General features: G+C 36.6%; 1 protein-coding gene across 1 annotated transcript; it reads right to left on the bottom strand.

Annotated features, from left to right (window-relative positions):
• Nucleotides 1-23,213: 23,213 nt before the first annotated feature.
• On the bottom strand, nt 23,214-23,780 carry LOC136064136 (secreted RxLR effector protein 161-like). The gene has a single exon (XM_065765496.1). The coding sequence runs from the start codon at nt 23,778-23,780 to the stop codon at nt 23,214-23,216; it is 567 nt and encodes a 188-aa protein (XP_065621568.1).
• Between the last annotated feature and the right edge of the window lie 14 nt (nt 23,781-23,794).

Below are 23,794 nucleotides of genomic sequence, written 5' to 3'. Positions count from 1 at the left end.
TGGACATAAGCAAGGCTTATGATCGTGTAGAGTGGCTATTCTTAAGGAAGATAGATTGGGGTTTGATGAGAGGTGGGTGACACTTGCAATGGAGACAATTCGTACAGCCTCATACTCGGTTCTTGTAAATGGTGAACCTAAAGGTTTTATACAACCCACAAAAGGGATCAAGCAAGGTGACCCGCTTTCACCATACTTATTCCTATTATGCGCTGAGGGTCTTTTAGCCATGCTTAGGATAGCCGAGGAGCAGAAAAGAATACAGGGAATACTATCTTGTCGAGGGGGAGTCCGGGTCTCTCATCTCCTATTTGTTGATGATTGCCTACTGTTCTGTCAGGCTAGGATAGAGGAATGTCAGAACCTTCTACACCTCTTACATAGTTATGAAATGACATCCGGTCAGGCTATTAACAGAGAGAAGACAGGCCTTTTCTTTAGCAAAAACACTAGGGCAAACATCAAACTGACTGTACAAAACATGCTAGGAGCACAAATATTTCATGACTGTGAGCATTACCTTGGGCTGCCCATGATTACAGGTAAATCTAAAACAAACACTTTCAAAGGAGTGAGGGAGAAAATTACAAGGATAGTAACCGGATGGAAAGATAAGTTTATCTCAAAGGCGGGAAGGGAAGTACTCATAAAAACGGTTGCCCAAGTAGTACCAACTTATGTGATGAGTATTTTCAAGATTCTGAAGCAAATATGTGAGGATATCAATTCCGTCTTGGCACGGTATTGGTGGGGTCAGCTACGTAATGAGGGAAGGGTCCATTGGATGAGTTGGAATAGGCTGTGCAAGTCGAAGAAGATGGGCGGAATGGGTTTTCATGATTTACATGCCTTTAATCTAGCCTTGCTTGCTAAACAAGCATGGAAATTGGTTCAGCAAATGGACTCTCTATTTTACCGTATTTATAAGGCCAGATATTTTCCAACCTCCACATTTCTGGATGCTGAGATGGGCCACAATCCATCATACGTTTGGCGCAGTCTTCTCTCGGCGAGGGAGGTAATCTTGGCTGGCTTAAAATGGCAGGTTGGTAATGGTGAAACCATTAAAATTTTGTCCCATGAGTGGCTCCCTCACCCCCCGGTGCTGATTGGGGATATAGCAGAGAATATGTGTGTGAAGGAGCTTATTAATCAGCAGACGAAGCAATGGGATCGAGGGAAAGTGAACTCTTTGTTTGATGAAGCTACTCGACAAGAAATTTTGGCGATACCACTCACACGGGTGGAGGAGGAGGATAAAGTGATTTGGAAGGATAATAAGGCCCATGGCTTCTCTGTCAAGTCTGCTTATCAGGTGGTGTTAAGGCTGGCTCATCAGCAAGCTGGGGAGAGTTCTCAGAATAGAAGTAATGAAAAGATTTGGAAACATATTTGGACTCTAAATGTAACGCCAAAAGTCCGGAATTTTATATGGCAAGCGTGCTCAAACATATTGCCCACTAGAGAGAATTTGCATAGAAGGAAGATAGCAGTGGATCCACGATGTGAATTCTGTAAGCAACAACCTGAATCAGTTTGTCATATGCTGTGGGAATGCCCATTTGCTCGCAATATATGGGCTGTTGTAAGGGGCAGACTGCAAAAATGTCCAAATGCGGTTGCTGATTTTTTCGGTCTGCTCAGGTTGCTGCAGAGTAGGCTTGATCGTAGTGACTTTGAGGTTTGGGCTATAACGGCTTGGGCCCTATGGAATGCTAGGAACAAATTCTATTTTGAAAATATGCAGTTGTAGCCGAAAGCCATTGCTGATGGGGCCTTAGCCTTGCTGACAGAATATCAAAGGCTAATGGAAGCACAGGCCAACTCTTGAGGTTCATTCTTTAGTTCTATATTGTTGTTTTTTCTTCTTTTCATTTGTATTCCCTGCTAAGCCCCACGGGCGGCTTTGTTGTCTGGGTTTGCATGCCACACTGGAAATATGTCTCTAGTGATCCAATTCTTGCTGTTTGTATCCCTCTGTTTCAAGGAATAAAACTCTGCCCTTTTTTTTTTCAAAAAAAAATTTATGGAAGAGCACATGCATAGAATAACATGCCAGCTTTTAAGCTCTCAAATAATAAATTCCAGCTAACCTGATACTCAAAATTTTAAAACACTTCAAAACTTATGCTGCCAAATATCAATAAGATGGCATCTGCTACAATGTTGAAACTGCAGTTTTTATGGGCATTGTCATTTTAAACCAGTAAGGTTTTGCACATACAAAATGAGATGGCTCATAACATTTATCTTGTTATCGTGCAATGCTTCTTCCAACAATATGCATTGAAATTGATCACTAATTTACTAAACCTTTTTTATCTACTTAGCATTTGATTTATTCATCACTACACCATCTTTTACATACGGATCTTGTTTGCAATGATTCTATATCTTCCCTAATTTTATTGGCAACCAAACAACCCAAAAAATGGAAAATCGAACCTAAATGGGCAAAATCTCATTTTTAGAATGACTTAAAAGAGAAAGGAAGATTGAAAACAAGATATAAGTTGGAAATTCATAGACAAATATAAGTTGATTACCTTTTCTCAAATATCAAAGTCAGTGCCTTGATAAAAAAAATCTTTTAATAGTACTATCAATTCTAAAGCAAGCTACTAACAAAGTAACAATATTGTAATATCAGAAATATCTAATTGGTGAATTTCACATGGTAGCATGCATACACACATTTTGTATGATCTAGAGGACAAATGATAAGAGACTCATTACAAATTGGTTCCCAACTTCCATATATGCAAGAAGAGGCACTCATCAAACAAAAAAATTTGCACAATGGAGCTCAAAAGAGTACAATTCAAATAATGAAGTGACAAATACCCATATCATTTTGTAATTAAATACAAAGTGAAAAAGACACATGCTTTTTAATGCTCCCAAATTTTACTAAGGTGCAATCCCAGAAACAGATATAGAATATAGAGACCCACCAATTAAATTGCAGAAGATTGAAGGTTAAGTTACCTGGTTGCAAGTTCTTATTGACAATGCCATAAACACCAATACGAAATGGACCTAACAACAATTAAGAAGAAAAAGGGATAAAAGCAACAAAAATATGAAAGAGAAAAGGGAAAGTGAGCAATCTTGAAGATTGAAACTTTAGTCAAGAATAAAGTTGTGTGTCCCAAATGTAAAAGACAAAGAACAATTCATAAATCATTAAATAAAGTTTTGTCTTGCAAATTCGATTAACAAATAGTTACTCTAGAAGAATTAATATTAAACAAATATGAAAATTTCGAGCATATAAAAACAAATATACAAACCTAAAAATTCTTTGTCTGTCTATGTTTCCTTCTTTGGCATTTCAGAAGTCTCCAACACCAGAAAAACTAGTGCTTCCATGAGCTCCCACCCAAAAATCTAGATGGCAATGAAAAATAAAGAAAAACAAAAATGAAATAGTGAGAAGAGGAAGCTTTCAAGTCACGAGATTTGCGAGATCAGCGGAGATCGAAGCAATGGTGAGATCTAAGAGCGAATCGAAGACCAACGTTTGCCACCTCAGTAGAGAAGGAAATAAGAGAAAGAGTGCAGCGGCTAGACCTAAAATGGTTCACTATGATTTTGGGTACGTGGGCGGGAACTTGTGCGGGTTTCAAATGCAACCCGGATAAAAAAGATTCCATAGGACCTAGCATTGGATGAAGAACATCTCCATGTCATCCACAGATAACTTTGTAGGAAGGCAAAATTTTAAGCTAATTATAAAATGCCACATCAAAATTTAGTGGCAAATTCTAAATTAATGTCATTAAATTAATTAAATCAAATGATAACCTGTCATCCAAATTTATATTACATTAGTCGCTAATCTGTGCGATGCATAGGAAAACTATTGTGTACGAAGATTTAAACAAATCTTTGTTTCTTTATCTTTGATTTCACATTAGGATTTCTATCCTTGATATGAAACATTAAATTACGAAATGGAAAATATAAATCAAACTTAAATTAAATTTAAAATTAGGATTTCAATCCTTTACATCCTCAAATATCCAATAAATGCTAAAATATCAATTTCCAATAAATTGAAAGACAACTTTAAAGTACTTTTTGTATCTTCTTCCTTTGTTGTTCTTACATTCATTTGAAGTACCACTAATATAAGTTTGTCAATAAAACACGTTAAGAAATGTATTACAACATGTAGAAGTTAGATATCAGATTTGTAATTTTGCTATATTAAAAAAATATACACTTCTCAAGCTAAATTTTATTGTCAGTTTCTATAACAGTGTCAAAAACTTTCTTAACTATGTAGAATTCCCATCCAAAGTTGAGATTATATTAATTTGATTATATTTGGAAAACAAATGTTTTTCCATTCAAATTTTCTACTTGCAAAGGTAGATTGATTTTAGATTGTTGCCATGATACCCATTGACAAAGCACAAAATAGAGCAAAAATAAAAACTCCCTTTCACAATCATCAATCAATAATATTTTAAACTAATATAAATAATAAATCATAAAACATTCATTAAAAAAGACATTTTATATTATTTACAATCCATATAAAATAATAGAATTCGTTAATGCAATTGGAATTGAATCTGATTTCTTTTTTTAAGATCAAAGATAGAAAGAATCAATTTCTCAATATGTAGCTCTTTATCTAACTTATTGTTTAATGGGCAAAGACAAAGCAAATAGTTTAAAAAAAAAAAAAAAAAAAAGTGCATCCAAAAATATCTTAGAAATGTGAATCCTTCTATAATCTATGCAAAGTCAATCACTATGCAGTGTTTTATTATTCAACTGTCCTGCAAAAGACCAAAACATAAAAATATCAAATATGACACTAAGCTATCCATTAAACCCCATTTGTTCTAAAGATTGACATGCACAATTCAAATTCCCTTCTCACTAATTTAAAGTAGCAGCACATCAAGAATAAATATGCATATGAGCAATCAAACTTAATGTGACATTTTTAATTTGGTATGTGAAAACATGTAAATATGACATTTCAAGTTTAATTTGCATTCAGCAGCATGTGATTGCAGAATCCTTGAAAGTGTACACAACCTTTTTTTTATAAGATTGCAACATGTGATTGCATTCATTCAGATCCAGCATGTTAATACTCCAACTTTCTTCATCATCTTCTTCAAATCATGCGGCTTCTTATAAGGAGGTCTTTAACCATGGGGTAGCCCTAATTTCACCCACCAATCTTCATTTCCAGTTGGCCACTAAGGTGGCGGAGCTCCCTTTTCTAGCAGGTACTTCCTTTGAGGGGGGTCACAGTGTTGCATTTAAGAAGAAAAAAGTGACCCAAGAGTAGCATCTTTCAAGTCTTGGAGAATGCTTTCAAAGTTCCTATTCTAATTATTTTTTTCCTCACTCATGGCAAGGCATTTCGCTTCATACTTGGCTATGGCTGCTGGCCCATTCTTATCAAACTTCACCTTTTTTTTCCACCAAGCTCTAATGTTGTCAGAAGCACCACTCACTAGCTTACCATTCTCGGGAATGATACCATAGACAAAGCCGTGAGCTTTACAAACTTCCATCAGCTTCAGCATATACTTGAGAATCCCATCCTGTGCTTTACTTCCTCCGAGCTTGATCTTATTGGTCTACTTGGGCTTTTGCTTCTCTGCAACTTGTTGGGCTGCAATCTTTTGTCCTTCCTTAATCCTCTTGAGCTTGATATGATCCTTCCACATTCGCCTTCTCAATTCTTCTGCTTCAATCTCTTCATCACTTACATCTTTATCTGCTATGTTGTCATACTTTAATTAAGTCATCAACATCTAAATCCAAACTATCGCCCAATGTGTCATCAACCAGCATAAGGTGGTCCATTGAATCAAATTACAACAACCCTCTGGTTGATGAGAAAAACGCTTGGAAAAAAACAAAAACAAAAATCTTTAATCTTACTACTTATTTTGTTTCAGTCCCTAAGCTATACAGGCACTCTAGGACTAAAACGAAAAGTTGTACCAAGCTCCCTAATAGCACAAGGTTCTGTTACATTGACCATCAAAATCAATCCATAGTCAAAAACCCAAATTAATTTTCTATTCCAACCTTATCTCAAAAACCAAACAAAACATAATTATTGCTGAAATCTAATGAATTCACAAATATTGTGCCAAACAGCCCCTTTTCTTTATTCAATCAAACCCATCTTCCTATCCCAAACCTATAAAAATCCCTAAAAAGTCTTAGATTATAGCAATTCAAACATTAATAGACAAGACCCAGCGTACTATAATAGATTTATAAACAAACCCACATCTCATTTTTTTTTTTTTTGGATATATAAAAATATTTTAAACAGATAGAAAAGAATCAAACTCAAATTCTATATAATTATTAAATTACACATAAAGTAGGTCCACTACAGAATCAATTCAAAGGACCGAATTAAGTTATACAACAATTTCAGTAGCCATAAAACAAAGTGGTTGACAAATGATAGCAAAAGTTATACTCTTACACTACATGTTCATTGAAATCACACAGGATAAAACCCAACCCAAATACTTACACACAAAATGACAGAAAATACTTACACATACCTACCCACATAGTTGTTGAAATCACACAGGAGAAGACCCAACCCAAAAATCGAGGCCCACATGATGCATGCAATGTAAATAAACTCAAAATATTTAAATTAATCCCTATCTAACCAAAAAAAAAACACTAGCGCTAGCCAAACAACCGGACGACAGAGCAAACTCTGCATCATTCTATACAGCATATTGCAACTTTAGTTGCAACCTACAACCTCCATATACAATAAAAAGACTGATACTGTTATAGCAAAGGAGAACTCAAATTACAGCAAAATCACTTGTTCAAAACTATACAAATGAATCCAATCCATTCCATTACTTGAACTTAAGGGATATTAGAATTGAGACTTTAGTTCCTACATAAGACTCTATCAAGAATTGAGTCATCATAAATGAGGCCACTCTCCACTCTATTAAGTAGAGTAGATGGAAAAATGAAATAGTAAGATAGTGAATTAGAGACATTTTTTTTTTTTTTTGCTTTTGATAAACGGAATTACAGACATTACTTATCATGCAAAATGAACAAATCCAAGATAGGAAAAGGAAAAAAGAATATGATACTTCCTGCTTAACTTAGTCAAGGCAGCTAGGATAGGGAAAAGTTTGTTATCTTTATAATAACAAAATCCTTGCCCTGTAGAATTTTAAGCAGATTTTGGTGTTCTTTTATTATGCATACTTTATACCATGAATAGCTTATTGCATCAGGAATTTGTAAAAACAATTTTTTGTAGTCTATGAAACTTAGACTGTATGAGGTGTTTTTGAGTTTTTAAGTTTGGGCAAACGAAAATTTTACAAATCTGAAAAATTATGCATATGTTTCCTAAAATTTCCGATGGATCTAAGTAGACCCTTAATATTGTCCAAGATTGTTTCACATAAGTTCTACCAATAATCTAAGCTAGGAAAATATATCATTGCATTAGTCTTGCATTGTGTTATGCTGAGAAAGGAAATAATGACTTGGGCAGAAGGAGAAATTTAAATACCTGAGCTTGTTTGCAGGTAAAAAAATTTCTTACCTCTCCCAACTGGATAATCATCAAATAACCTTACAAGCACATTCAAAATTTGGGAATTACACTTGGAAACAAAAAAGAGAAAAAAAAAACTAGGAAATCTATAAAAGAAAAGAGAGTAAAAGATGGACTAACCACATTGTTTTTGTATTACCATTGCGCAAACAAATTTGGAGCTTCTCTTATTTGGTTTGTCATCACATGTAACTCTTGAATTTTGATCATTTGCAGCTGAAGAGAACAGAACGTTCTGTTTTATTATTACTTCTTAAAGTATAACTGGAAATTTAAGAGAGAAAAAAAAAAAAAAAAAGCTGAAGGGGAATTTGGCAATCTTTGATAATTGTTTGGTTGATTCAATATGAGGAAACTTATGGTTGGGATCTGTCTTGGACCAATCTATGCAACTAGGGATGAATTTTAATAGCATCATTACCAAAACATCGAATATGGGAAATTTTGGACCACTCTAATTCACATTTTATTAATTTGGGGCAACCCCTCATATCATATAGGAAACAAGTCTACATAAACTATTCAGCCTCTCTCATTAAACAATATCTATAAAAACCCATTATGACCCACAACACAAAAGAGGTAGAACTCCAATTAAAACACCCAATTGGCATATTCCTAGCAAGAACTTCCCCACATGTTAACCAAACCAAATTGCTAAGGTACCCACACAACTGCACTACATGAAGAAATCAAAATCACACTAACCTATACATGACCCACAATACAAAAGTGGTAGAGCTCCAATTAAAAAACCCAGCAATAAAAAATTCAACTTCCTAAAAAAAATCAAATACAAGGAAAAATAAACATAACAATCATCCATATCACATCACGAAAGAGGCAGTAACAAATTTTTAGAAGAAAAAAAAATCAATCAAAATAATATAATCCTTACATTGAATTATTATGCCTGATAGTCACAAGAATAGAGCATAAATACCTGAACTGAATCATCCACCTTTTGTCAGTATTAATATGTTGTGATGGGAGGAAAAGACAAAGGAGAGAAGACAAAGAGACTATTGTTACAGGCTAGCGTTAGCAAAAGCTGAAGGGTTGGCTTTGAGGGATTGAAACCGCTGAAAAATTAACGCTAATGAAGGGTTGCCGTTTAAATGGTTGGGAGACAGAAATCGTGAAACACAGTAAACCGAAAGGTGAGGAGACAGAAAGGGAGTTTGAAACTATGAGACACAAGCTTAAGCTTGGGCTTGGGCTTGGGCTTTATTGTGGAATTAAAGCTATAAAGATTGTGCTTTATGGTGGAGATAAGGCTGAGAACTATTTTCATTTTTTTAGTATTTTAAAATTTAGGAAATAATTTTAAAATTAAAGGAGAAATTCAAGAAAAAATATGGTAATGACATGGCTGTTGACATGGCTTAACATGAGCATAGCAATATTAATTACTACGCTTCAGCTTTTAGTATTATATTATATATGTTAGGATATATGTGATTCACTTGTTAAGAACATATGTCACTACTTTATGTTATTGGCTAATCCTTTGACAAAATGCACTTTACATGTAATTGGGTAGATCTAGGATGTGTTTAATGCTTCAAGAAATCTTGTTTAATGTTCAAGTGTTAAAACCATGCAAATCTGTCCAAGATTTAAGTGTGAAAAGTGTTGTTCATTAAAGCTCGATAGCTAGCAATCTATTGAGCCTTGAAGAGCTTTTGAAGCCTGTGGCTCGACAGTAGCTCGACAGATAGGGACAGATAGGGTATCTATCGAGATTTATGAAATTCAGTTTTTTATGATTGTTTTCATTCAATTTGTGATTTTATGTTTGGGCTTTCTTTTCTTACAACCCCAGACATATAAAAAGGATTATTTTAAGGGCTGTTAAAGGTAACACAAGTTTTATAAGTGTTGAGCAAAGTTTGTTCAAGCAAATTGTGACCGGAGACAGAATTTGTCCTCATTCATCTTTCTTGTGAAGAAGCTGCTATGTTTGTACACCGTAGGATTTTGTGACGAAGCATCTTCTTGATCTTCATCATCTTGATGAACTGAAGAACTTTGCAGCCAACAAACTTCACTAGTTGGTGTTTGAAGTCGCATACTGGGATCTGCGCAATTGGTTAGTCACGTATTGGGAGTCGTGCATTACAAGGAGAGATTGTCACTATAGAACAAGTCCAATTGGGTATTAGGGTAAGGGTTCAACTGTAGGTTGGTATAAGATACTGGGATTCCTTTACTTGTAACTGCTTGTTGTGATAATAGTAGATTCTCGGGAGTAGTGACCTTAAAATCACCTGGTGGGATTTTTGCCATGTATTTTTTCCCCATTTCTAAACAAATCACCGTATTAATTTATTTTCCACTGCATACTTAGTTTAATTGGTGATTTGTTTGTGCTACCACGAATTTGTATATTAATTTGATTAATTAATAAATTTGGCTAATTAATCAATTAATTCATCACAAGGAGTCAATACGTTTGTGGCCTATCAATATAGATATAGATTAGCATATTGAAATTTGCCACGTGTCACTTGGCCCACAAGATAAAGATAAATTCCCTATTTAAAGTTTATGGATAATTATCTTTGCTAAAATAAATAAAATAAAATAAAGATAAATTTTCTATTTAAAATTGATGGATAAAATTATCTTTATTAAAATTAAAATAAATAGAGATAATTATTTATTTTTGTTGATTATTATCTTTATCAAAATATGATCTTTATTAAAATGGATAAGTAGAGATAACTATCCCTAAGCAAAATTTGGGTCAATCAAAAGTCGACTACATATTTTAAAGTATATTAATTCAAAGTGGAACTTATCTTATGGAACCACTATAAATAGAGGACACCTCGTGTGATGCCTCAATTTGATTGATTGTGTGATGTGTGTGGATGTGTGATGAGTCCCACATCGGGTATTTACTGGGTAGATCTGGGCTTTATTAACAACTACAAGGAGCCTTAATTATGACTAGTCCTTTTGAGGTATAGCGCAGATGTGGCTAGTGCTTTTCCTTGGGTCGTTACATATGGTATTAGAGCTAGCTCGATAATCCCGTGTGGGCTCGAAGATACTACCCTACAAAGTGAGCCTTAACGAGGACGTTAGGGATTTAAGTGGGGGAGATTGTATTGCCCCAATTTGATTGATTGTGTGATGTATGTGGATGTGTGATAAGTCCCACATCGGGTATTTATTGGGTAGATCTAGACTTTATTAACAACTACAAGGAGCCTCAATTGTGACAAGTCCTTTTAAGGTATAGCGCAGATGTGGCTAGCGCTTTTTCTTAGGTTGTTACATATGGTCTCCGAGCCCAAGCTCTGAAGAAATTTTGTCTCTAGAATCTTTGTAGAACTTGAAGAACATTCAAAGGACTTGAAGAACTTAAAGGACAGCAAATCCCTAACAAGCTCAAAGCCAAAGATTCGTTGTGAAGACCATTTGATCCACCTTCCAACCAAATTGAAGAAAATTTTGCATTTGAGTCAAGACTATAAAGAAGACAGAATCAAAGGAGCAATTTTTGTACTCACTACTTGATTAATACAAAATTATATTTGTGGAACACATATTTCAATTTGTTTGATTTTCTACTATTGAGAAATTTTGTGTTTACAAACCGATCCATCAAATCCTCAACTAGCTGCAATATGTCTCCTCTATTCATCCTACACTTCTGTAAACAAACCTTGCTGCCAGCCCACATATCTCGGGCAACTCCACATTCCCACAAAACGTATAGTACAGACTTAGCATCTTGCCTACATAACTTACAAAAGCTATCCTTCACAACCTTTCGGCAATATAGATTTTCCTTAGTTGGAAGAACATTTTGATAGACTCTCAATCCAAAAACCTTTATTTTACTTGGCAAATTGCTTTTCCATAGTTTTGCCCAGTGCAATCCTTTACCCTCTAACCCTGAGCTCTCCATCAGTCCATCATATTCCTTAGTTGGAAGAATATTTTGATAGAATCTCAATCCAAAAACCTTTATTTTACTTGGCAAATTGCGTTTCCATAGTTTTGCCCAGTGCAATCCTTTACCCTTTAACCCTAAGCTCTCCATCAGTCCATCATATTCCTTAGTTGGAAGAATATTTTGATAGACTCTCAATCCAAAAACCTTTATTTTACTTGGCAAATTGCGTTTCCATAGTTTTGCCTAGTGCAATCCTTTACCCTTTAACCCTGAGCTCTCCATTAGTCCATCGTATTCCTTTAATACCAATTGAGCTATATGATATCTCGATTTCACTAAGTATGTCCCATTTTTGTTGTGGAGCCATATTATAGCATCTGATACAAGTCTTCTACTCAATGGAATCCGAAGGATAGCTTCCATATCTTCTCAGTGAAGGTTGGCAACAATGACCCCCTGATTCCAGTCATGGACATTCCAATCAATAAGATCAGAAATTCACCATTCCCACTCCTCATCAAGTGGTGGGTGCAAGACCTTGTTTGTTGGATAGTTTGGAATCCACCTATCTTGAGTAACTCGAATAGTAGAGCCATCCCATAGATTTGAAACATTCATATAGCAAAGATCAATTATCCTGTAACAACCTCCAACCTTGTTTTTCCGACATAACTAAATTAAAGCACCGAATATCCTGGAAGCCCATACCTCCCTTCTTCTTAGATTGAGATTGATAGGTCAAGAAATGTATTGACCCCTTTGGTAAATTAATCAATTAATTAGCCAAGTGAATAAATTAGATTCAATTTCATGCAATAAGCATGGTAGCACAAAAAAAAAATCACCAAATAAATTAAATGCAGTGGAAAATAAATTTGACAAAAGTGATTTGTTTACGAACGGGAAAAACCATAGAAGCAAAACTCCACCTGGTGAATTTAAGGTCACCACTCTTGAAAATCCACTATTATCAAAACAAGTGGTTATAAGTTAAAGGAATCCTAGTACCTAATAACAACCTACAATTGAACCCTTACTCCAGTACCCAATTGGACTTGTAATGTAGTGACAATCTCTCCTTTCAATGTATGGCTCCCAGTACATAACCAACCAATTGATGCACAGATCTAAGTACGTGACTAACATGCCAACTTGAGGAAGATGTTTGTTGCAAAGTTCCTCAGTTCATCCAATGATGAAGATCAAGAATCTCCTTGGTTCCTAAACCCTTGGCGCAAAGATGTAGCAGCTTCTACAACGAATATGATGAACTAGGGTAAATTCTATCTCCGGACATAATTTACATGCACAATGACATTTCATCAAGTTGCATAACCTTGTATCACTCGAGACGGCCCTTAAAATAATCCTTATATATGTTTAGGGTTGTGAGAAAAGAAACCCTACACAAATATACATGGATATGCATGTAATTAGATCTGAAAATCTGAATTTTGTAATTCTCGATAGATACAGCTTTTGTCGAGATGCTGTCGAGATCCATCATTAGACCTTGATGGTAATGAATCTGTTGAGCTATCAGTTAGGACATATGTGATTCACTTGTTAAGAACATATGCCACTATTTTATGTAGTTGGCTAATCCTTTGACAAAACGCACTTTACTTGTATTTGGGTAGATCTAGGATGTGTTTAATACTTCAAGAAACCATGTTTCAAGTTCAAGTGTTAAAGCTATGCAAGTATGTCTAAGAATCAAGTGAGAAAGTGCTGAATATTAAAGCTCAATAGCTTCTCGATACCTCCTCGACACCTGGCTATCTGTCGAGCTTTTTAGTTGATTCTTATCACAATCTCGATAGCTTCTCGATAGCTGGTCGATCGATTGAGAAAGTTTCTGTCCCCTTGACACCTTCTCGACACCTCCTCGATAGCTGCTATCTATTAAGATTCATTAAATCTCGACACCTGCTCGACACCTCCTCGATAGCTGCTATCTGTCGAGGTTACGGGAATTCAGATTTCTGTTTTTGGGCCAGGCTTATGTATTTGTGTAGGGTTTCTTTTCTCACAACCCTAGATCCATATAAGGCTTATTTTAAAGGCCTTCACATAAGAGAATACAAGGAGAACATATGCAAAAGGTGACCGATACCTTATTCTCTTTGAAAGAAGCTACTACGTCTTTACGCCTTAGGGTTTTGTAACCTAGTGCTTCTTGATCTTCATTGTTAATGAAGTGAAGAACTTTGCAGCCAACATTCTTCTTCCTTAAGTTGGTGAATGAGTCACGTACTAAGATTCATGCAAAGAAGTTAGTCACGTATTAGGATCCGTGCAACATCGAAGGGTGGCGTTCATATATTGAAGAGTTCAGAGGTTCCGAAGCGGTAGAAGGTTTCTGCTGTGAGTTTATTTACGGGATTGTAAAGTCTAGGGACAAAGGTTTTGTACTAGATCTGAAACTTCTCTTTACTATAGTGGATTGCTTTTTGGGAAGGTTTCCCCCCAGGTTTTTTACTGTGAAACTGGTTGGTTTCATTGGTTTTCCTGGGTTATCATATCTTGTCTTATTTATTTTTTCCGCTGCATGATTTTGACATGATATTAATGTTTGTTTGTTTTAACAAGTTTTATTATAATAATTCTAATTAACAACTTGGGTTTAAAACTTGTTAATTCTATCAACTAGGGTCTAAATTTCCCAACACTATCTATCGAGCTTTAATGAACAACATTTCTTCACTTGTTTCTTGGACAGTTTTGTATGGCTTCAATACTAAACTTGAACTCTTGTTCCTTGAAGTACTAAATCCATCCTAGATTTACCCGATTACAACTAAATTGCGTTTTGTCGAAAGATTAGCCAATTTACATAACATATGTCTCTAACAATATCCACATATGTCCTAACAAAGATAGCACATTCCAATTCTTCCAATGTATCTTCCTTTCATTGCTAACCTGTCCCCACCAAAATCTAGTACACATAGCATTCAAATCATTACAAAGCTTCATTGGTAATTGGAACACTCCCATGGTATACGTAGGTATAGATTAAGCTACTACTTTGATAAGAACTTCCTTTCCAACTCTTAACAGCAATTGACCTTTCCATCCCTAAATTTTCTTCCAAACTCTATCCTTTAGATAGAAAAGAGTTTGGTATTTTGATCTGCCAACCAAGGTAGGTAGCCCAAGATAGGACTTAATCTGCTCAACCACCTTTATTCCATAGGCTAACTTGATCCTCTCCCTTTGTTCACCTTCCATGTTACTACTAAAATATACATAAGATTTCTCAAAATTAATGCATTGGCCCAAAAATGCTATATATATCTGTAACACATTAGAAATAGCTTGCACCACCTCCTGATTAGCCCAACAAATCAATAGTGAATCACCCACAAATAATAAATGAGATATACTAGGGGCTATCTTGAAAACACACACCGTGAATTTGCCCCTCTTCTTCTGCGTTAGTTAATAAGGATGAAAATCACTTTGCACACAGTAAAAATAGATAAGGTGATAAAGGGTCTCCTTGCTGGATTCCCCTATAAGGTGTAATATTACCATAAGCTTTACCATTAATACATACTAAGAAAGTAGCAGTTGTCACACATTTCATGACTATATCAATCCACACATCAGGTAGACCCAATCTAGCCATAATAACCCTTAGAAAAGGCCACTCAACTCAATCATTTGCTTTACAAATATCCAGTTTCAGAGCCATAGAACCCCTTCTGCTTGATCTTCTACAATGCATGGTATGCAAAGACTTATATGTCACTAAAACATTATCAGTAATCAGACGACCCTAGAAAAAATAACTTTGAGTGAGTGATACCAACCGAGGAAGCGTAAGCTTTAGTCTATTTGCCAATTTCAGGTAGCATGGTACTAGAATTCAAAAAATCTAATAAAGTAGAAGTCACATCATCACCCATAATATGCCAAAAGTTTTTGTAAAATAGAGCATTCATACCATTTGGTCCAGGAGCTTTTGTTGGTACACTATATTCATTAGAAAAAACATCTAGCATATCTGGGATCACTTTATGAGGTACTATATTAAGACATTCCTCCATCTACACACAACCATTCGAACTAAACATTGACTCAAAATAATTAGTCGCCACCCTAGTAATGTCATTAATCTCTTCCACCCATACTTTTTGTTGATCTCTAATCCCATGAATAAAATTCCTTCATCTTCTTTGGGAAGCTTTGGAATGAAAAAACTTGGTGTTTTTGTCACCATGTTTGAGCCATGAAACTCTAGAATGTTGATGCCAAAAAATTTCTTGTTTGAGAAGAAGATTATTCAATCTCTTGCTAACCTCCAAAAATTCAGCCTTGTTCTCCTTTGGTAGCTCACCACAATTCAATTTGTCTACCTATTTTTGCAAGTTCATTATCTCCTCGACGTTAAGGTAGGTCTTTGAAAAGCCTCAGGCACTCAAACCAACTCCACATTCCTTTTTCCCCCTGTACAGCTACCATGGCTAAATCTAATCTACCCCAAGCAATCCAAGCTTCCTCCACAACCTTCTCAAAGTCATCCCACAACAACCAAGCTTCTTCAAATTTAAATCCATGTGTACCATTGCCCCTTAACACCTTGTCCGATCTGGTTTGCATGAGGAGTGGAAGATGTTTTGAGGTGTGTGACACCAAATGTGTTATTGTATTGGCTGAAAATCTACACTTCCAACCAATATTAGCCACCGCAATCCAATTGATAGGCCAAAAAATGAATTGACCCCATGTGATAAATTAACCAATTAATTTAGCCAAGTGAATTAATTAAGTTAATTAACATGCAAACGTGTGGTAGCACAAACAAATCACCAATAAACTAATTATGCAACGGAAAATAAATAACATAGTGATTTGTTTACAAATGGGGAAAACCTAATGGCAAAAGCCCCACCAGGTGATTTTTAGGTCACCACTCCCGAAATTCCACTATTATCACAACAAGCGGTTACAAGTAAAGGAATCCCAATACCTTATACCAACCTACAGTTGAACCCTTACCCCAATACCCAATTGGACTTGTTTTGTAGTGACAATTTCCCCTTTTGATGCACGACTCCTAAGTACAGGAGTAACCAATGCGCAGATCCTAGTACGCAACTTCAATCACTAATTGTAGAAGGTTGTTCGTTGTAGTGTTCTTCAGTTCATCCCAATGATGAAGATCAAGAAGATACTTGGTCACAAAACCCAAAGGTGCAGATACACAACAACTTCTTCAAGAATGATGAACTAGGGCGAAACTTTGTCTTTGGTAACAAATTGCTTAAACAGACTTTGCTCAATGCTTGTGTAACTTGTATACTCTTTGACGGCCCTTAAAACAATCCTTTTATATGTCTAGGGTTAGGAGAAAAGAAGTCCTAAACACATAAACAGGGATCCTAAGAAAACAGAACAGAAAAATATGTTTTTCTTAAACCTCTACAAATAGGAGGTGTTGAGCAATTGTCGAGCACACAATGCTGGAACAGCTTTCTTAAGCTTGATAGATACAACTGTTGAGCCAACTGTCGAGCTTTAATGATCTTACACTTTCTCAACTTGTTTCTTGGACAGACTTGATGACTTCAACACTTGATCTTGAAACCTTGTTTCTTGAAATATTAAAAACACCTAGAATTACCCAATTACAAGTAAAGTGCGTTTTATCAAAAGATTAGCCAATTACGTAAAAGAATGACTTATGATCTTAAAAAGTGAACCACATATGTCCTAACAATCTCCCCCTTGGCAATTCGTGACAAAACCACAGCAAACAAATGAATATATGAGAGAAGTCATAAATCACTCAACTCATATTCACTTATTGAATACAATAAAATCTATCCTAACACAAACTCTTGAAAACCTTTGCAAGAAGTGATTTTATGGCAAGTAGACTTTGACAACCTGTATTTCTGAAACATTTTAAACTAAACTCATCAAGACATCTTTGTGTGAAACAGAAATAATAGATTGCATACAAGTATAAGAAGCATATGCATAAAGAGAGAAAAGAAACAACACATGTAAGGGTTAGGTGAAAGAAAAACATACATCCACATAAAGAGAAGATAAGTACAATGTATGTGTAAATATGGTCACAAGACCCAATGTACAAGAACAATGTATCTATAAAAGAAAGAAAAGAAAAGATACATAATATCCTCATTACATCCCTCATATCAACAACACTCCCCCTAACAAAATGGTCCTATACTAACTCTCCCCCTAAGAATGACTACTTTCATATCCCAAAACTACTCTCCCTTTTTGTCACAAGTGACAAAGGGTAAAGTGTCAAGTAGACATCTCATCGGTAGAGCTAGCATCTCCATCATCATCATCAGAAGCATCATCGTCATCACCATCACCATCATCATCATCATCCTTAGCATCAGAATCAGAAGCCACTGGAAGAGGTGGTGGAGGAGGAGTCTTAGAAGCAAAACCACCTAGGGTCGCCTGCCACCTAGCAATATGGCCAACACAAACATTCACCTGATACAACTCAGTAGAAAGTATATTAAGGCGAGCATCCATGCGTTAAAGCTGTGCCATGATGTCTCCAAGAGTCACATCACCTATAGAAGAGGAAAGGGCGGATATGGATGGAGCAGATCGAAATGAAGGAGTCGGACGAGAGGGCGGTGCTGCTGACTCCTGTCGTGATCGAAATTGCGCCTCACTACGTTTTACGGTAGCGGCATCTATGGCACACATGACAATGAAAGGGTCAGACATGAGAAAAGGGATAAAAAAATAGCATAGAATCCTCATGATAGCGAAAGGAAAGATGAGCTTATCACAGGACGTTGAATCTAGATGAACATCTATAATAGAAAGAATGAAGTGAGAAGGGAAGTCTATAGTAAAATGTGTTTGGTCACAATCTGAATGACCCCTTGTGATTAACCCTAATTAATTAATTAATTAGCCAAGTTATTAATTAATCAATTTAACATGCAAATACGTGGAAGTACAAACAAATCACCAAATACTAAATATGTAGCGGAAAAAATAAATGACACGGTGATTTGTTTACGAATGGGGAAAACCCTAACGGCAAAAACCCCACCGGGTGATTTTCAGGTCACCACTCCCGAAACTCCACTATTATCAAATCAAGCGGTTACAAGAAAGGAATCTCAAGTACCTTACCAACCTACAGTTGAACCCTTACCCCAATACCCAATTGGACTTGATCTGTAGTGACAGTCTCCACCTTTGATGCATGGCTCCCAAGTACGTGACTAACCAATGCGCGGATCCAAGTACGCGACTTCAGAACACCAACTTGAGGAAGAATGGTTGACTGCAAAGTTCTTCAGTTCATCCACGTGATGAATAGCAGGAAGATGCTTGGTTACAAAACCCTATGGTGCAAATACACAGCAACTTCTTGATGGAAGATGAACTAGGTCAAGAACCTTGTCTGTTGAGCACAATTTGCATAAACAGAGATTGCTCAATGATAATACAACTTGTGTCTCCCAAAACGGCTCTTAAAATAATCCTTTTATATGTTTAGGGTTAGAAGAAAAGAAAGCCCAAAAACATATTCACGGATCCCAAGAAAATCAGATTGGAATTCTGACTTTTTAATTCTCGACAGATAGCAGGTGTCGAGGTAGCTATCGAGAGGTGTCGAGATTTAAAAACTTTGCACTTCAGCTTGCTTTTTCTTGGACAGACTTGATGACTTCAACACTTGACCTTGAAACATTGTTTCTTGAAGTATTAAAAACACTTAGAACTACCCAATTACAAGCAGGGTGCGTTTTGTCAAAGGATTAGCCAATTTACATAATTAAGTGACATATATTCTTAAACAAGTTAAAACATATATGTCCTAACAATCTCCCCCTTTGGCAATCCGTGACAAAACCACAACAAACAAATGAGCATATGAGAGAAGTCATAAATCACTCAACTCATATTCACTTGTTGAATACAATAAAATCTATCCTAACACAAACTCTTGAAAAACTTTGCAAGAAGAGAGCTTATGATAAGTAGACTTTGACAACCTGTATTTCTGAAACACTTTAAACAAAACTTATCAAGGTATCTTAGTGTGAAACAGAAATAATAGATTGCATACAAATATAAAGAACATGTGTATAAAGATAGAAAAGAAACAACACATGAAGAGAGAGGTGAAAGAAACATATATGAACATATATAAGATATGAGATAAGTACAATGTATGTAAAAATGGTCAAAGGACCTCATATACAAGACCAATGTATATCTAAGAGATAAGAAAAGAAAAAAATACATATAGGCTCACTACATCCCTCACAAAAATGAAACACTCCCTCTATCAAAAATATCCTATACTAACTCTCCCCCTAAGATGACTACTCTCATAGCCCAAAACTACTCCCCCTTTTTGTCACGAGTGACAAAGGGTTGAGTGTCATGTAGACATCTCATCGGTAGAGCTAGCATCCTCATCATCCTCATCATCCTCAGAATCTGACACTGCTGGAGTAGGTGGTGAAGGAGTAGTCTCTGGAGCAAATCCACCCATGATCGCCTGCCGTCGTGCAATACGACCTACATGAACATTCACCTGATACAACTCAGCAAAGAGTGTATCAAGACGAGTGACCATGCGCTGCAGCTGCGCCATGATATCACCAAGGGATACATCGCTCGAAGAGGAAGAAGGAGCAGATGTAGATGGAGCTGATCTGGATAGTACTAAACAGGAGGGAGGAGTGGCACCAGGCTGTCTCGACCTGAAGTGGTCGGACACAGGAAAGGGAACAGAAAAATGGCGTAGAATCCACGTGATAGCAGAAGGAAAGATGAGCTTATCACGGGACGCCGAATCAAGATAGACCTCTATGATAGATCGGATGAAGTGAGAGGGGAAGTCTATAGTAAGATGCTCAAGCAAGGAAAGCAAAAATCGAGCACGAGGCTCTGTGATAGAGTTATAATGAGAAAGCGGATGGAGAACAAAGGTCATCACCATGTTAATGAATCTAGGACCTTTAGCAAAAGGCCTACATGATGTGAACTGGTGCTCACCCCAATCAGCAGGGCACTCACAAAAAGCAGATATGAGCTCATCTTTGAACACAGTCCTCAGACGCTCACAAGATGGGTAATCTGGAAACTCTATCCTAGGAACCCTAAGCACATCCGTAACAAGTTGCGGTGTGACAGGAATGCGCATACCTCGAACGCGAGTGATAAAATGAGGTACTGAAAGATCAATCCCGTGCATGTTGGAGTAGAACTCCTGTATCAGCACGAGAGGACAAGTGATCGGGATGTCACACAGTGACCCCCATCCCCTACTGTGAATGACAGAGGGAAGGTCAGTATCGGCGAAGTTCGCCAGAATAACTTGGCGTTCCAAATGAACACCTTGTTTGGAAAAGTTCTCCGAAAATGCCTTATGAGCATCTCCATCACGGAATCGAATGTTAAAAGGAGTATTATCTGAAGAGGAAGAAGCTCCAGAACGCAAAGGGTTCGAGCAGGAGTAGACTTACGTTTGGGTGCCATAGACACGACTAACGTAAAAGAATGAGAAAAGATAGAGGGGGGAAACAATCAGAAAAGTCCCAAACACAGTTCAAATATATCAAATATGTTGAACAACAAGAACGTATGCATGGGAATGCATGGACATGTGTCATGTAAAGAGAAAAACATCATGGGCTCAGCCCAATCCAATCCTAGCAGCACACAAACATAAGGCACACATCTAAATGCATGTAAATATCATCATAATGCAAATGAAATGCAATGTATGACATTTTGAAATCATTTAAGTGCAAACCAACCCAAAATTTGAAGAAAAACTCAACAATTTTGAAAAACCCCAAATTTTTATGAAAAATCCCAAAAACTAGGTTTTCAAACATGAAATGCATGAAAATGAAGGGGAAAAGTGATCTTACCTCGAGATTGAATCAAGGAATGAGCAAGATCCAAGAGGCGTAGAAGATTGAGTGAGAAAAAGGAGTTGGGAAGTTGAAAAGCCTCGGACAGATCGAGTGAGATCGAGAGAATGAGAGAAAAAACGCGATCTGCACTTAAATAGAACCCTCATTTAATCTCGACAGCAGAGGTGTCGAGAGGTATCGAGAAGCTGTCGAGGAAGGTATCGAGGAATTGTGCCTTCGACAGATGCAGTAACGAGAAGTATCGAGGAGTAAGGCCAGAATCAGATACATGAAACTCGATCGATCGACAAGGTATCGAGGAGCTGTCGAGAGGACAGAAGAAATCTCGATCGATCCACAAGGTGTCAAGACAGGTGTCGAGAAAGAAAACTCAAAACACCACAAGTGAATCTTCGATCGATCCAACAGGTGTCGAGAATCTATCGAGGGGACAGAAGAAATCTCGATCGATCCATCAGGTGTCGAGTAGGTGTCAAGATTGCGATAAGAAACAGCTTGAGAAGCTCGACAGATAACCAGGTATCGAGGAGGTGTCGAGGTAGGTGTCGAGCCAGCATAACAAGGCAGCTTTTTGAGAAGGGAAAAACACAGACAGAATGCAATCCAACACACATCTCTACCAAAGATTCACTCAACTTTTAAACCTTTCAAAACATCTCTCAACAAGAAATTAAGCACAAAGATCATGCAAAACACACACACATACTAAACAAGTCTAACCAATTTTATATTTCAAAAACAAGTTATGACAGTTTAGTGAGCATACATTAGCACATGTAAAACACTTGTGATGGCCAAATCACATTGTACCCGCACATGTATCAAAAGTAGCAAAGAATATTGCGTGTTGTGTGTGAAAAACATCGCAAGATTGCATATGTGTATAGATGTTATGACGATCTGAGATATGAGTAAATAACTTTTAACTCACACACAATCATAACTGTTTGATGGGGACTATCATCTTCAAGGTACATCCTATGACTCCCACATCTCCTAGAAAACACGCTTGCAATCATGTTTAAAGCATTTTTAATCTTTTTGCTTTTTATTTTCTTTGCATATTTTCTTTTATTTTTGCATATCATACATGGTATATAAAAGAGAGAAAAGAAATACCCAAGATGTTAAGCATAGACATTGCACTTTTGCTATGCCGAAGCATACGGATGTCTTTGACACTGCACTTTTGCTATGCCGAAGCATACAGGTGTCATTACAATGATTGGCGGGCAACAGTGGTGAGATGGTCATTTATGCCTTTCTCTTAGGATTTTCTAGTCCTACCCGTCAAAAAGAGTGATATGAGTGTTAAGTTTTAAGAGATAACCTAATCTTACTCATCACAAACAAGAGCCACAAAGCTCACTTGCTTAGTTGTGCATAGAGATGCTCATCTAAGCTACAAGAGATACAAAGTTTAGAAAACTTTGTTTCATTGGCCATCCAAGGTACACAAGTACCAAAGTACACATAACACACACTGTTTTTGTATTTTTCAATTTTTCAATTTTTTTTTTATATTAAAAACAAAATTAGCAAAACTGAAAATAAACAAACAAAAACATGTTATCAAAGCAAAGCAAAAACTAGATGCAAATGCATGAGGAAGAGGGACAAGAGACGGAGATCAATCCATGGAGATGACACCAATGTTTTGCCGAAGGAATTCAAAACATTTGCTGTCAAGAGGTTTGGTGAACAAATCAGCCTTTTGATCATCAGTGTGGATAAACTCAAGAGTGAGAGTACCATCTTCAACAAGCTCCCTAATGAAGTGATGTCAAATCTCTATGTGTTTGGTTCGAGAATGTTGAACCGGATTCTTTGAGATATTGATGGCACTGGTATTGTCACAGTAAATAGTGAGATGCTCTTGACAAATACCATAATCATGGAGGAGTTTTTGCATCCAGAGAAGTTGGGTGCAACAGCTACCAGCAGCGATGTACTCAGCTTCTGCAGTGGATAAGGAGATGGAGTTCTGCTTTTTGCTCATCCAAGAGACAAGATTGTTACCCACATAAAAGCAACCCCTCAAGGTACTCTTTCTATCATCAGCATTTCCAGCCCAATCGGCATCAGAGTACCCAGCTAAGACACCATTAGTGTCCTTGCTATACCACACACCGAACTCAGCAGTGGTTTTGACATACTTTATAATTCTTTTTAAAGCAGTCATGTGAGATTCTTTGGGGTTAGCTTGATATCTAGCACACACACCAATACTATAACTAATGTCAGGTCTACTAGCAGTAAGGTAAAGGAGACTACCTATCATGCTTCTATAGAGAGAAGGATCAACACTCTTGCCTAACAAGTCTACGGAGAGTTTAACATTAGGGCTCATAGGGGTTCTAACAG

Source organism: Quercus suber, unplaced genomic scaffold, assembly GCF_002906115.3.
Source record: "Quercus suber isolate HL8 unplaced genomic scaffold, Cork oak 2.0 scaffold_2, whole genome shotgun sequence".
Lineage (NCBI taxonomy): Eukaryota > Viridiplantae > Streptophyta > Magnoliopsida > Fagales > Fagaceae > Quercus > Quercus suber.
This window is presented reverse-complemented; position numbering and strand designations above follow the sequence as displayed.

Excerpts from the sequence above, each read along its gene's own strand:
- LOC136064136 (XM_065765496.1), bottom strand. The coding sequence starts at position 23,780 with ATGAGCCCTAATGTTAAACTCTCCGTAGACTTGTTAGGCAAGAGTGTT.